This window comes from Camellia sinensis, chromosome 4 (genome assembly GCF_055761805.1).
Source record: "Camellia sinensis isolate YWXY chromosome 4, ASM5576180v1, whole genome shotgun sequence".
NCBI lineage: Eukaryota > Viridiplantae > Streptophyta > Magnoliopsida > Ericales > Theaceae > Camellia > Camellia sinensis.
The window spans coordinates 177,998,973-178,015,722 of record NC_138964.1 but is presented as its reverse complement, the minus strand read 5'-3'; the positions used below and the strand labels follow the sequence as shown (position 1 = coordinate 178,015,722).

General features: G+C 32.9%; 1 protein-coding gene and 1 long non-coding RNA gene across 2 annotated transcripts; both read right to left on the bottom strand.

Annotated features, from left to right (window-relative positions):
* Positions 1–13,569: 13,569 nt before the first annotated feature.
* Positions 13,570–14,262, bottom strand: LOC145823509 (uncharacterized). Its single transcript, XR_014365793.1, has 2 exons — positions 14,230–14,262; positions 13,570–13,769 (listed from the first exon to the last, which is right to left on the bottom strand). It is a non-coding gene; the product is annotated as an uncharacterized LOC145823509 (long non-coding RNA).
* A 579-nt stretch (positions 14,263–14,841) lies between these two features.
* Positions 14,842–16,241, bottom strand: LOC145823508 (uncharacterized). The gene is made up of 3 exons (XM_082923010.1): positions 16,185–16,241; positions 15,839–16,060; positions 14,842–14,982 (listed from the first exon to the last, which is right to left on the bottom strand). Exons 1-3 carry the CDS (start codon positions 16,200–16,202, stop codon positions 14,857–14,859), a joined length of 366 nt encoding a protein of 121 aa, XP_082779136.1. The 5' UTR covers positions 16,203–16,241; the 3' UTR covers positions 14,842–14,856.
* Between the last annotated feature and the right edge of the window lie 509 nt (positions 16,242–16,750).

The following is a 16,750-nucleotide window of genomic DNA, read 5'->3' as shown; positions in this document are numbered from 1 at the left end:
TTATTAATAAATCATCAAGTTAATTAACAGTATTTAATAATGTTCAAGTTTTATTTCAATTAATAATTTAGATAATTTTATTATTGTATAGGTGAACAGTTAGAAATTTCACTTTTCAATTAATTCTGTTAAATAAAAAATTCTGACAGGGAGATATTTATAATTTTTTAAATCACAAAGAGCAATTCATATTTTAAGCAAAGCTCAGGGAGTGTATTTGTAATTTACCCCCAATTATTTGATCCGGACAATGTTCTATTAATTATTGTGATGTTTCTTATGAATTTTTTTTTTAATTTTAATTTATTCTTTTTCAATAGAACCATATTAATAAAAAAAAAATGTTGACATAGCACATACATAAATTTTTGAAAAAATTACAAATAGATAAAAAGAATGCAAAATAATTATAAATTGATAGAAAATCAAAAATAATTACACTAGAATGATACAAAATGTTTAGGATGAGAATATTTATGAAATTGTTACTCTCCATTTTTTTCTTTCATCTTTTTTCTTTTCACTTTGCAAACCCTATAGCCTTGTCAGCCAACTCATTCCATACATTCATCGGCACACTAGCTACCCGTTTTTCACTTCTTCCTACTGTCTGCCAGCTCTCTACCCTTCTCCATTGTCCTCAGCCTTCATTTGACCTCTCCACCATACCCTTATTTCCCTAACTCATGTGTGACCTCTTCCCCTCCTATATTTAAAAAAAAAATTTGATATATGAGAAAATTTTGAAAAAATAAACGATTTAAATTAATAAGACCCACAACGGACCTATGGATCAAAATAACATCTTTGAGTCCAAATTATAGATTAGAAGGAAGTCAGGTCCTAAATTAAGACCCTTTGTAACATTACATATTAGATTGTTTGTGGAATTGGTTGGAATAAATATTGCATGATACATATATATATATATATATATATATACTTTCTTTTATTTCCAAGAAGACATTTCTTCTACCTTAAATGCATGTTAGAACATGTTCTCTATGGCTGATTGGATTGATATTTTGTAACCAATTCTAATGTTTTGTTTTTTTATTTTTTTGCTTTTTTATTTTTTTGTAGATGGCTTTGTTGCGTGGACTTGTGGATAATCCATATTGGTATATGGAGAAGAATTTTCACTTTTGTATAGAACTAATATAATACTTTTGTCGTCCTCAGCTTTTGTGTAGTTCACTATTACTAATACAGAAAACTTTTGGTAATCAACAGATAATGACAGCCGTGGTACATAGATCACCTTCTGTCGTGGTACATATATATGACCATTTGTCGGCGTACATATATGACCTTTTGTCATGGTCTATAGAAAAACTTTTGTCGTGGTACATATATCACATTTTGTCATTGTACAGATTACGATGGTAATTTGTACCGTGTAAATGGTAATTTCGCTGGATAGTAAATGTATTTTTTGTATACGGAGAACTTTGATTTGTGTATGACATATTTTGTATGGAATTATTATTTTAGTTTGGACAATAGTTTGTTTGTATGGACTTTGACATTTAAAGTTATTTATTTTTTGTATATGGATGCAAATTGTGGAATGATTGATAGTATGTATCAGTTTGTTTATATGCGTATTACATGTTGCATGGAATATAGACTGGTTGTGGAGAAATTACAATTTTGCGATAAAACATAATATCATGTTTTTGGCTATTAAACAATTAGTAGCTAAAAAGAAATTGGGAAAATAATTTGGGCGGCTAAAAGTTTTGTAGCAAAAAAAAAAAAAAAAGAAGACATTTGGTGACTAAAAGTTTTGTAACCAAAAGAAAATCAAACATTTGGCAACTAAAATAATTCGTAACTAAAAACAAAAGCTAAAGAATAAAAATACTTTTGCCGACTAAAAATTTAGTAGCAAAAAATGTGGGACTTTAGGCAACCAAATATTTAGTAGCCAAAATAAGGACTCTTTGCCGTTTAAAATTTTAGTAGCCAAACATGTGGGACTTTAGGCGACTAAATTTTTAGTAGTCAAAACAAGAACTCTTTGCCGATTAAAATTTTAGTAACTAAAAATGTGGGACTTTTTAGTTGCCGAAAATTTACTAATTTAATTTAATGTCTAACCTTTTGGCGACTAAAATAATTTGAGTCGCTAATGTCTTTTACCGACAATTCTTCGACGACTACTTCTATGACCAAATAATTTAATCGCTGAGACCCTTCGGCGATTAAAAATAAACTTTTGACGACTAAAAATTTATTCACCAAAGGTAAAATTCTTGTAATGGTAGAACTATTTCAAGGTGGCTGCACAATCTCATGTCTAAATCTGTCTATTTTCTGAAGTAGTAAAAAAAAAATAATTGACTTTGTCAAAATACTATAAAACCAAATTCACTTTTTCTATTTTCTTCCCTTTCTTTTGGTTTAGATTAAAGTTAATATAAAACTAAACATCTACAATCCGTTTAAAAGTAAGAAATAGTAAGGAAAACTATTTTCTCATGTTTAGTTTATAAATTAAGTGTGAAATGATGAAAAATACAACTCTTTTATTAAACCTATTTCATTTTTTTTTTTATCAAAAATAGTGACATTTAGTGAAATTCCAATTGATCAGGGGAAATTCACCAATAAATTCTATTTTTTTGATCTTTTGATTCGTATAGTCCTAAATATTTTCTTGATAACCGTGTAGTCCTGAGGGCTGATTGTTTACTTAATCGTCACTGATTTGTTTACCATGAACGGATGCTGTGATAAAATATGGAAATAAGGGTGTGTGTTTTTCACGTCTCCTTTAAAAAGCGTACTATTAGTTTGGTATTTGTTAGATTCTGTTTGGCTTGATGTGGTGGGCTGTGAAGATGCCGAATGCCGTATGGTAGTGTGTGACGTCAGGGACGCGTGAGTTTTGCATACCCGTTTACCATACCCGTTGTGTAGTGAAATACAGACCTTGTCTGCCTTAGGAGCTTATCCCTCTTTTGTCAATCATGAGAATTAGTTGAAATAGGCGCTATTCGCATTCTAATTTATTTTAAATATATTTTTTTTGTTTATTTTTAATATACAATTATATTAATATTATTTCATATAAAATATATTTTTTGAAAAAATTAAAATTTTAAAAATATTAATGTAACTATATATAATAAAGATGAAAATATATATATATATATATATATATATTGGAAACAAAATAAAATATGAATAATGACTTCCTTACTTCAATTGTCAATACTAACAAAGTCAAACTTATTTTATGGACCTTTTCTTTAAAAAAAATTCAACTTTTGAATTTAAATCTTTATTTTAAATGTTGGTCTAGACTAGAAAATTTTTAAAATTTTGAAAAAAAATTATTAAAAACAAAAATAAGTAAGATTTTAGTTTATTTTTTAAATACAAAAAATTGACTTATGTTTGCCTATTTGCAATTCTTAAAAAATTGAATCAATTTTTAAATTTTGTAAAATGCTTTAGTAGAGATAAATCTTAAATATAAAGTCATTTTAGTTCATGTTGAAAAAAGTTTATTAAAAGCAAAAATAAGTCAAACTAAAAAACACAAAATATTAAGAGAAAATTGCAAATCAGTGATATCTTCACAAAATATTTATAAATTCATAAAAAAAATTAAATTTAATTATTAAAGTTGATTAAATTTACCACCAATTTGAATTGTTTTTTTTTTAAACTCACTTGCAATTTCCCCAAAAATTAACCTCAGAAGTTGAGAATGCTATGACCATGAAGAATATTTATTATTTGTTTTATGGATGCTTAGCTGTTAATCCATCCCTACAAGCCTGCAATCTTCATGCCCAGACCCACTACAAATTCAAGCTTAAGTTTTGAAATGAGTACGAATTTCAAACACTATATGTTGATAATTGCTAAAAAAATAAAAATAAATAAAAAGAAAAAAGAAAAAATTACTAATAAATTCAAGTTGAGGAGTGCGTTGGATATTAGACGGAAGGATTACTAAATCCAAATCAATTTCAAATCAGAGACGGTAACCACATCAACGAATCAAGCACAATGCATTACCCACCAATTGAAGTGCACTCTCAACGAAGATGAGTCAATAACAATAATAGTCGCCGCACTCCTTCGGAAAACTAAATAATATGAAAAAATATTATTAATTCTTAGACTATATATTAAAAACGGTGATATTATATACACTAATTACTCTATTAAATAGTATATCAACATTAGTTATGACATTATTATTAATAATCCTCATTATACAAATTATTAATACTAAAATTTTCTTAAATAATGTCACATCATTAATTTAAACACTAGTTGGTACACTAATTAGTGCATATAACATTATTCTATTAAAAAACACCAAACAAATTTTTAAATACTCATTGAACCTCTAAAAATCAAATGTAACATATAAAATATATTATAATTAATACTAAATTAAATTAAAATTCTTTTAATAGATTAATTGGTTTCATATTTGAGGAAAGTGGTATCCACCAATTTCCAATTATTGAAAGAGACGAAATTAACCCCGATTGCACTCTTTTGACCAACTAAATAGGAAAATGTTTGTGACTCACGTAAAGGAGGATTCTCATGACTTCTACTAATGTGTTGATTATTGATGTATTTGAATCTTTATTTTTCTATCTCTGACGGTAACATGAATGATTCAGATCATTTTGAGATTTGTAGGAGTTGTGTTTTATGGGGGGCCTCTATCATACGTGAACTAAATAATATTAAAAAATATTATTAATTCTTAAAATTTATATTAAAATTCTAAATAATGTTAGGAATCATAAAAAAAATCTAATGAAAATAATTATGAAGGACTCTCCACATTCAAATTATACATATAATAAAATATCATACACTAATCAAAGGAAGAAAAATCTTCATGATATATTTTATAATATTTTTTTCATAATTCTTATTATTCTAAAACTCTAATTGACACTAAACAAATTTTTAAATACTCATTAGCTCTCTCAACATCAAATATAATATATAAAATATATTATAACTAATACGAAATCAAATTAAAATTCTTTTAATAAATTAATTGAATTTCATATTGAACGAAAGTGGTATCTACCATTGACCTTGGCGAAGGTTGCACTCTCTCGACCAACTAAATAGGAAAATGTTTGTGACCCAATAAAGGAGGATTTTTATGATCTCTGCTGTTGTATTAATTATTGATGTGTTTGAATTTTTATTTTTCTATTTTAATAGTGACAAGAATAGTTCAAATCATTTTGAAAGTTGTAGGGATTGTGTTTGTGGGGATCTCTATTATTACTAAACTAAATAATGTTAAAAAATATTATTAATTCTTAAACTTTATATTAAAATTCTAAATAATGTTAGGAATCATGAAAAAAATATAATGAAAATAATTGTGAAAGATTCTTCACATTTAAATTATACACATAATAAAATTTCATACACTAATCAAATGATGAAAAAATTTTATGATATATTTTATAATATTTTTTTTCATGATCATTAATATTATTCTAAAACTCTAATTGACACTAAACAAATTTTTAAATACTCATTAGCTCTCTAAAAATCAAATATAATACATAAAATATATTATAATTAATATCAAATCAAACAAAAATTCTTTTAATAAATTAGTTAAATTTCATATTCAACGAAAGTGATATCCACCATTGACCGCGGCGAAGGTTGCACTCTCTCGACCAACTAAATAGGAAAATGTTTGTGAGTCGATAAAGGAGGATGGAAATTTCCATGAACTGTTATATTGATTATTAATATGTTTGAATTTTTTTTATTTTTTTTTTATTTTTGATAGTGACATGAATAGTTTAGATCATTTTAAGGATTATAGGAGTTGTGTTTTATGGGGGGTCTTTATCATTACTAAACTAAATAATATTAAAAAATATTATTCAGCTTGTTTGGTTCCATTTTTCCAAAAACACTTCTAAGAAAATTCTACTTTCTTATTTTTTGTGTTTTTTTGTTTTTACTGAATTTTTTTAATATTTTAAGCAATTTTTTTACTTTTTAGACACACCTAACATAAATACACCTAAAAAGTAAAAAAATTATAAAAACAATATTTAAAAATTCACTAAATACCAAAAATATATAAAAAAAAAAAATACAAGAATTCAGTACATTTTTTGTATTTTTAAAATGCTGTTTCTAATTGATTCATGTTGCTAATTGATACATTTTTTTGGTCTCTTTTGGTATCAGAGCCAAGTTGCTAACTAATTGATGTTGCTAATTAAAGTGTTGTTTCTATTTAATCAAACTCTGTTTCTTTCTTTATAAAAATTGTTTCCAGCCCTCTTAATCTGTCAACAACTTTATCTGTGTCTTTCCACTTTGTTACTAGCCACCCATCTTTCATCCCAAGTCCTAGGTAAGTCCTTTGGTTAGGCAGTATTGGATACATAGAGGTTTCCCACAATGGGTATGAGTAAACACATCGTATGTGAAAACATGATAAGTTTAGACAATGTATTAACCTCATTGTAAGCTATTTTTAGAAAAAGGGAAAAATGAGTCGATTATTTGGAAGTAACTCTTATATTAACTCCAGGTCAATAACACTACCTTCTATACTTAATCAAGGTCTAGAAATTAATGAAGAAGATGTAGAAAGACAAAATAATAAAATTGATGTAAGTTGGAACATACCACAATTACCGATTAAAGAAATATATAAAACTACTTTTATGTAGTCTACATTCTGTAATGCCCTCAAAATAATACATATAAACCCACATTCTTGACATGCATAGACATAAGAGAATAAAGCATATTTTTATTTATTAGAGTATTCATTATAAAAGTATTACATGTTGACAACAAAAGTAAATGCCCTATGGGCTTACAACTTTCCAAGCCAATACTTGGTTACAAAAAAAAAAGAGTACTAACTTATACACGTTAAGCCCTCGGCTTGAAGTTACATGTAATACCAAAATAACAAAACAACCAAAAGAGTCTTCAACTCCCAAAACCTTCCAAGCTATGTCCTTGGAGGTTGCATATCACCTGAACCTGAAAATGATGTCCCATATAGGGTGAGCCAATGCCCAGTAGAGATATACTAAACTAGATATAAGCAATGACTAAAACAATAGCATTTGATTGATGGTTAACACTTATAAACCAATTTATATCACAATACAGTTCCACGACAATCAAGTCCATGTTACGTCCCACTTTCCTTTATTTATCCAATTTTCCATTTATACAAGCATGTCTCAGAACCTGATGTAGACACCCCATTTTCGACGGACCTTAAGACTCAGACGTCACCAGTTGAGCGCCCGGTGATGTTGCATTTTGTGCTCGATCTGAGGTTTCAGAGTCTCGGCTGCGAGCCTTGCCTCCGGACTTCGAGGCTCTTTTTGTGCCTTGTCTCGGTTTGCGAACCGGGTCCTGTTTTCTCCATTTTCTCTTCCCAAAGGGAGGGAGAGGTCTCGTAGACCATCTCTCAGTGGCCGTAGGCTATGTTTCGTGGTCGTAGGCCATTTTTCCCATTTGGAGCCCAATTTCCGGTTTTCGGAGCCGTCGGCCGTGTGCCTCGGTTCGGGACCGCTTAACTACCTCCGTTTGCTTCGATTTTTGGTACACACCTTATTTCCTCCCTTTAGAGGGACACTGTGGCCCGGGAGACCACCTTCGTGGTCATACGCCACTTCTGGTGCCTAACGGCCTGCTTTTGGGGCCCCGAACCGCGCGTTTTGGCCCCCGAACCTTCGTTTTGCATCCGTCTTGGTCCATTTTTGGTGGAGACCCTATTTTCACTGTTAGGGAGGGGGTAGCATGGTGGCCGGCCACCTTTTCTCCTGAAAAGTCAGTTTTCTCATTTTCATTCTCCAAAAGCCGATTTTTCTGACCGAAAGCTGGTTTTTCCCACTTTTGAGCCACATTTTCTGGCTTTTCATACCACCATTGTGTTGTGCTCATCTGGGAGGCCACCAATATGGGTAGGCCGGCCAGAAATTCATCTTGACCCTTTTGAACCCCCTCTAAAAGCTAGCTTCTCTCTCTTTTAGGTCACATTTTCTGGCTTTTCTCCACAGGGTTGTGTTGTACTCATCTGGGAGGCCACCTTTCCAGGTAGGCCGACCAGCATTTTTGCTTGAACCTTTTGACCCCTGGTCGGCCGACCAGGGGGAGTGGCCAGCCGGCCACTTTAACTGGCCGGCCTGCTTCTTGCTTTTTGCCCTCTCTGAATGCTTTACAGCTGTGCCAGCTGGGGGGCATTTGGTGCATTCTCCATACACGTGTATGGAGGATCTTTGAAGCTTCCAAGAGAAGCTTTGGCCTCTCTTCTCTATAAGAGAGGCCCTCTCTTCATATCTAAGGGTTAGACATTTTTGCTTAAGGCTTACAACCTCCCTCCTCCATTGTCACTATTCCAAGCTCCAAAACCCTAATTTTCTTGGTCCATTTACACTACAACCCTTAGCACCACAGCTCCATCATCCATTCCAGCACCTTGGAAGTCATTTGCAGAGGTTGAAAGCTCACCAACTTGGTCCAAAAGCTGCTGGAGGTCGGCTCTTCAAGGGTAAGTGTCCATTTCCCTCAAACTTGCATTTTTTTGCTTCATTACTTAGCTTCATTTGCAAGTATTTCTGGGCTTTGTCATAAACTAGAAAGTGTCATATTTTGAGCTCCTCTTCAACTTTGTTTGAGGGCACTTTGCTGTTTGAGGTCCTCTACTTCCCCTTACCATCTATCTCTCTTTTAGGGTTGTTTTTGCATCATACTTTAGCCCTACTTGTGAACATTTTCGAGGTTTGTTATAAACTGGAAAAAGCTTTTTTTTGACCTCCTCTTTAATTTTTCTTGAGGTCACTTTTCTGTTTGGAGTCATGTCCTTCCTTGCATGCTCCATTCCTTCATATTTAGGGCTATGCATTAGAGCATTTGCATTAGACTTGTTTTAGCCTCTTAGCCACTGAAATCCAAGGGATTTTCAGTGGCTTTGATGAGGTTTTGAGCTTTGAAATCATAGAGGGGTGACCCTCTCACCCCTCATTTTCTTTACTGGCATCATTGGCTTTCCAAAGGGGCTCTATTTTGTATGCATTGAAGTTACTTTCTGGGCCCAATTTTGTGGGTATTAAGGTCTGCCTTAGGTCTATCCAGGGCCCCTTTGATCATATTTCATGTCCATAGTGCATGTGTAGAACAATTCCATTCAAGGCCTTTTGAGGGGGCCTTTCATCGTATGCTTCTTTGACTGATTTCAGGGCCAATTTTGTGAGTTTTAGGGCTATCATAATCCATTTCCAGAGTTGGTTTTGCCATGCTAAGTGTCTATCTTATATGTGCTTAACAACCCCTTGAATGGCCTTCCAAAGAAGCCCCTCATTTTTGCATGCATTGGCTGCATTTAAGTGATTATTTGGGCATATTTTGGCATGTTTTATTCACTGTTTTTGGCTACTTTGATGAGTTCTCATTTTCTTCATATACATGCCATGTAAACCATATTTGCTAGTCAATGTTGCATGCTATTTTAGTCCATCATGTTAGCATCTTTTGGCCATGCTCTAAACTAGAAATGTGCATGTTTTGGGACTTCCTTGGCTCTGTCTTTTGACTTCATGATCAAATAATGCTTGCTTTGTATACTTGTGGTTCAATACATGTGCCTAGTCTTGAGTTTCGGGGCTCATTCCATGCATCGGGTGCCATATTTCCATGTTTCGGGACCATTTAGCATCATGTTTCAGTGCTGAAAATTACATGTTTGTATGCCATCTTTCATCCCTTGCCATGCTTTGGTAGAGTGGCATTTGATGCCTTAGGTTCGGTCCTCGGTATGCGTGCATGTGTGCACGTATTTAGGTTATCTCTTTTCCATCTCATGGCCACTGATGTGAGTGTGGCTGAGGTCCACTCATGTTGGTATAAGTCCATCATACATTGTGTATGCCATTTCATAGCATTACGTATGCTAGGTTGTATGTTAGAGCATCGTGTATGCCATGTCATATCGAGCATTGTGTATGCCATTTCATAGCATTGCGTATGCTAGGTTGTATGTTAATCGCATTGTGTATGCCATCTCATTTGCATCGTGTTTGGGATAGGAGTTAGCCCAAGCACGAGAAACGAGGTACGTTTCGTACTCTGAATGACGGAACGTGTCTCAATTCCCTGTCGCCGACACTCTGAATTACTCATGATGGAGTTTAGGTCTTGTTGTGTTTTCATGTGCATTCATTTCATATTGATTTGTGCAATTCGACTCCTCGGCCATCATGCATCGATATGCGTGATTGGTGACACGAGGATCGAGGACTACACTCCCTGAAGAGTAGTCATGCATACATATGTGAAAATACTTTGCCATGCCCCTTTATTGCTCTCTGTTGCAGTAAATCAGAAATCAGCGGCCTTCTGGAGCGTTGCGCAATATTCCAAGAACAATTGCAAACAGAGGCAAACTGGGGCATCGTAATGGATTTCTGCGCAAGGCACCTCAAGCATACATCATTCATCATTTGGAACAGAGCTGAGGCGGTCCATGGATTTGCATGCTAATTAACCTGCTTTCCTAGATTAATTTGTTAATTAATTAGGATTTTGTATTTATTCGGACTATATATTATTTATTCGGACCCTCCAAGTGAGGGCACAACTGTAATAAGTGTGTGTACGTGTGATGTATGTCTTCCAACCCCACGTCTTTCTCCCTTTTATTTACTAGCTTATGATGGTTAGATTAGGGCATGTTTCAATTGGCATACTTATACTTGCATGTTTGCATCATTTATCTGTATTGCATGCACCGGGCTCGGTGCATCATACTAACTGCATTTGTATTTCAATTCCAAGTTGAATACTTGTTAGTTGTAGCATTTCATATGCCATCTTTAGAATAGCCGAGCCTATCTTAGTTGCATTCCTGTATGTGTTGCATTAGGCATTTCTATATAGTTAGGATCATGCATGAATTTCTAACTAGTTTCTGTTTTGGCTTGGAGTACTCGTTTAGTGTTTATGCTTTAGCATCCTTGCATGAGTGTGAGTGTTGCCATGATAGCATGCTTACCATGAGGCTATGTGCTTATGTGATATATCTGCCTGAATGCCTGTGGGTGAAGGTTTGGTTATTTGGATTGGAACAATTCATCAATTGTGAGTTTTAAGTCCACTAGATAGTGGCAAATCATTTTGTTTTCTAAGCCCACCTGAGGGTGGCAAATCCACATTTTAGCCTACTTGCGAGTAGCAAATCGTTTTCAAAACAAACATGAGATGTGTTGTTCCAATTCAGGCGATTCGGTCTATATTTGTATGCTGTGCGCATCACATAGTAAATCTAGGCTAATAATCGGAATAAGAACGCATAATGTTTTCAAACCTAGATATCATGGTTAGTAGCACCCGATCTTTGATCGGGCGAGCGGGGGTGCTCACGAAGTGACCTTCCCCAATCGTACCCAAGTTCCCGAGCCGAAACAATTTTGGTGATGACGGACACGTGGCCTTAGGTAACGAGTCAGGGTTTCCTAAATTTCCCCAAAAATAAAATATTTAGGTGGCGACTCTGTATCTGGCAAAGCAGTCCATGTTTGGCATTTCTTTCAAAAAAATATGTTTTCAAAAACGATTTGCTGGATTTGGACTCTTTGATGATTCATCGGTCTTGCATTGCACTCCACGAGATTAGATACAGGACCGTGACAATTGAGTCCGAACTATAGTGAGGCCCGAGGGCGCGTCTACAATTTCTGGCGACTCTACTGGAGACTTAGAGAACTTGACTCGAACTCATGATATCTTGTTTTGACTGCACTTATGTGTTTCTTTGCATTGCATTTGCATTGGTGCGCCTAGGACACCGTGTTTGCCATCTGCTATTCCTGAACGGTTTGCCGGAGGCTCGCTTCGAGAAGAGTGCCATAAGGTTGACCGGTTACGGGCTTTGCCAGTGTGGAAACACAAATCCCGGTTTTACCGGGGCATCCTTTTTGACCATTCGACCTAGTGCATATTCGGAATCCATAGTGACCATTCCAAACTAGGACAGGTTGCTTACCCGTTTATAGGTTGTTTGAAACCGCTGCGTGCATAGTGAAACCCTAGTTCCTGACAAAATAGGACAGGGAAACCTTACCCCAACATAGGGGTGTTTTCGCTCTTACTTGTTTGTTATGTGCTTTTAGAGTGCGTCTCTATACGAATGCATGTATCAGCTTACAAGTTTGGGCATCAGGCCTGCGGGTACCAATTCAGTATTTCTGGGTATCAGGCCTGCGGGCACCAGTTCAGTATTTTGAAATCAGTTATCTGCGGGTATCAGATTCAGCTTCCGGGATAGTGATTTGGGAGTCACTACAACAAATTTGGGATTTAAAGACGAAACAAATTTGTCCCAAAATGTATATATTTCGTCACCCAAACTAATTACGACGAACATTTTTCGTCACCCGTTTTGTCTCCAAAGGGTCGTCGCTAAAGGGTCTTAGAGACGAAAAAAAAAATTCGTCATTGAAAATGATAAATTTGTGACGAATTTTTTTGTCTCCAATGCACTTTGTTGGGAACATACTTGTAAGTAATTAGCGACAAAATATTTTGTCAGTAAAGAAGAAATTAGAGACAATAGTATTTCGTCATAAATATAAGAAATAGAGAAGAAATAATCTTGTCATGTTTAATATAAACGAAGACGAAAATTTTTTGTCAAAGAAGCTACCAATAGAGACAAAAACAAATTCATCATTAAAAATGATAAATTTGTGACGAATTTTTTTGTCTCCAATATACTCTGTTGGGAACATACTTGCAAGTAATTAGCGACAAAATATTTTGTCATTAAAGAAGAAATTAGAGACAAAAGTATTTTGTCATAAATATAAGAAATAGAGACGAAATAATTTTGTCACGTTTAATATAAACGAAGACAAAAAAAATTTGTCAAAGAAGCTACCAATAGAGACAAAAACAAATTCATCATTAAAAATGATAAATTTGTGACGAATTTTTTTTGTCTCCAATACACTCTGTTGGGAACATACTTATAAGTAATTAGTGACAAAATATTTTGTCATTAAAGGAGAAATTAGAGACAAAAGTATTTTGTCATAAATATAAGAAATGGAGACAAAATAATTTTGTCACATTTAATATAAACGAAGAAGAAAATTTTTTGTCAAAGAAACTACCAATAGAGATAAAAACAAATTCATCATTAAAAATGATGAAATAATGTCAAAAAAAATTCGTCACACATTGAGGGTAATAGTGACAAAATGTGACAATATTTTTTGTCGTGACAAATTCATTTAGCGACGAAATAAAGAATTTATGACAAAATTAATCATCCACCTAAGCCAAATAAGAGACAAAAAAAACCTTCTTTAGGGATGGAAAATTTTGTCAATAATTTCATAATATTTTTTTCCACATTATATACCTATTTTATCAAAATCTAAATTTTAGTTCAACAAATATGACCATGTTCATGTTGAAACCTGTTGAATATAAGAATTCCATCACAACTTAACCTAACCTGTTATCAACACATTTACGAATTAACAAAATGAAAATATCCATTCATCATTACAAATAATTTCATCATGATATAATAAAATAGTGAAATATCCACAAAATATCCAAAAGTTATAACTTGTTCAATTCCACCAAAAATCCAACAATAACTAGTGTAACTCCAAAAAGTATGTGTATCCTTATCAAACAAAAATGAACATTCAAACAAATTACATCATTGTTGCACGTCAAAAATGCCACCCCAATCCAATCTGCAAAAAAATAAATTAAAAGTTTTAGTAATTAATCAATTATACAAAAGATTAAAAACATTAGTAACTCATCAATTTACAATTAGATCAATTATACAATTTATCCCTGTAACAGACTTTTTTTTAGATTATGAGAACAAAAAATTAATTTTAAGGCTAATTCACAAATGGTGCATCCCATTAATGTGCCGTAAGTTCATACAACTTATATTGGTCCCTCCTAAGGTGTTTCTATTGGTTCTTGTACAAATCTATAATTGTGTGATAATTTAGCATTTCGACAGCCTTTTTTCAAGCTTTAAGTATAGAGAAAAAAATATATTTTTTAGACTAATTCACAATTTATACATCATGTGCACCTGTACAAATTGGATGTCATATGCATGTTTCCATTACTTCCTAATTCTTCAAACATGTATTCTTTTATAAAATTTGTTATATTAAAGTTAATATACTTTACCAAGAAGTATGTCCACTTGTGGATGAGTCCCCTTCACTTCCAAAGTGTCCAGTGAATCCTTTGGTCCTCAAAAAGTTGACAACATCAGCCATTATCTCCCCTTACTTCTTCTTACCCTCTTCAAGATCTTCTATTTTATTGTTCTGCATTTGTATTTGTTCCTTTTGTGTCTCTATTTGCATCTCAAGGCGCTTCACATAATCATTTGTTTCATCATATATGGTAGTGGCTCTCCTAATAGAGGATGAAGGTCTCATGCCAAGTCCCTTCACATAGCCAGACCTTGGCTTTAGGACTTTAATTGATAGCTCTTCTGCAGTCAAAGGGGTTGATCCCGGTTGTGAGAGGTGATCAGCCTGTGTCTGTATCATATTTTCCTATCAAATATAAAAAAAAATTAAATAATTATTAGAAAATTAAATAAGATTATAACAAATAATATTCTAAAATTTTGTTAATAAAAATTGCAATATATACTCACATAATTACACTGAGCTTGAGATGAGATCCACTCATGTGTTTTCTCATTATAGTGCGTTTCCTTGTACAACTCTGCTAGATCAGGTAGCATCTCTTTTCTCGTGCCTAATTCGATAGACCAAATATTCAATAAATAAAGCTAAGAATCTAATATAATTCTGAAAGTGCAAGGATACGTACCAGCTTTTCTACTCTAACAGGGATTGACCTAGAACCACACCTATGTTTTGTATACATCCTTTCTCTGTTCGCGATGTTGGCCTTTGATTGTTCCTATAAGGAAGAATGACCAATATAACAATGAAATGTATCATTAGTAAGACAAATATGTTGGCTTTTGATTGTTCCTGTAAGGAATAATGAACCAATATAACAATGAAATGTATCACTAGTAAAACAAATTTAATGGTTGATAATAAAGAAATTGCATTGTTCCTCTCTATCATTTTCCTATATATCATTTCAACTTAAAAGATATTTCAAATTATTCACTAGTTTCATTCAATTCTGTGAAAAATAGATTAGAGGACTTGTTGAGATTTCATCATAAGATGGTTTTTCTGGGCGAAAAAAGAAAAACGAGTAATTTACACTGTTCACAAATAGGGGGCATATAAGCATGGGCAAGATAGATTGTGAAAAAATCCATTTACATTTCACAAGATATGGAACAATTACTGATACGAAACTCATAACCCTTTCTTTCTTCCGCAACTTTATCAAATCTAAAGTTCTATCTCAATACCCTATATTAGTTACTTAGCTAGTTGCTTACCATTATCATGAAACTTCAGACCAAACCCAAGAACAAACAGAAAATTAATACAATCATAGAAACTGAAATCTTAGTTCTTTATTCTATGATGTGAAAGATGCACTTTAACGAAACATAAATTAATCTCATATTATGCGAGCCTTCCAATCCATGTTTAATAGTTTCCCTTTCTCATTTTTCCACTTATTTGGTTTTTATTATGTTCCACTTACATGCCTAAAAGATAAAGGGAAACGAATACATATGGAATTTCACAGCAAATTGATTGTGTTCTTTCTAGCTGTTTTAGAATCTCTCCCTATTCTAATCAAATTCTTTCTTCACTAATATAATAAAAAAAGATGAAAATGTTACCAGAAATTCTTTAGTGTTCCACTTTTTATCAATAAGATCTATCCACTTGGTAGGATCGACATTCTTTGGTGGGTGGTTTCTTGCATACTCCTCCCCTTTAGCCTCCTTCAGCTCCATGAATTGTTTGTGCAGCCTATAGGTATGGTTACTCAATCTCCGACCAAATTTTGTGTTCATTGCCTTCTCTATATCAACAGGGTCTCCTTGTAAATCAAATTGATCCTGCAAAAATAGATAAGTCATAGATAATTCTTATAAAAAATAAAATAATTACAATAAAATAATTAAGATTTCTAACCTATTATAAAAATGAGTAAAATCTCCTATAAGCAGAAAACGAACTTACATTCAAGCGTTGAAACATCGCCTCCTTAACGGAGGCATCAACATACTTCCACCTACGAACACTACTACAAAAACAGATAAAGATCACACTTTTCTTATATTTGTTACTAAAGAAATAAATCTAGTAACCAGAATCCAAACTATTTTTCTAGGACAGGTGAGCTTCTAGGGAAAGAACTCAAGAGAGACTTTATAAACTCCAGACACAAGAGTGTTGAGATGAAGCCATGTACCAAAAAACCCTCCCATGGCAACCTTAAAAAGAAAAACGTGTGCACACTTTATTGCAAAAAGTTTGTTGATAATGTCTTTATTTATCTAATAAGAAAAAATGTTAAAATTAGAAGTCATATTGGGCTATGTCTCAATTGTAATTCTTTTAAAAAAATTTAAAATAATTACTTAATTCTTTTAAAATTTTAAAAAATAATTACTTTAAAATTTAGATGAGTGCATATGTAACAGCAAACATAATTTTCTCTGTGTGATGTGTATCTGAATTGTCAAATGACTATATTTATCCATGTTTGTTGTGTAAGCTATAGACGACTTCTAGCAGATCCTTGA

Excerpts from the sequence above, each read along its gene's own strand:
- LOC145823508 (XM_082923010.1), bottom strand. Across the intron at positions 14,983-15,838 it reads GGAACACTAAAGAATTTCTG|GAACAATCAAAGGCCAACAT; the intron begins GTAACATTTTCA and ends TCTTCCTTATAG.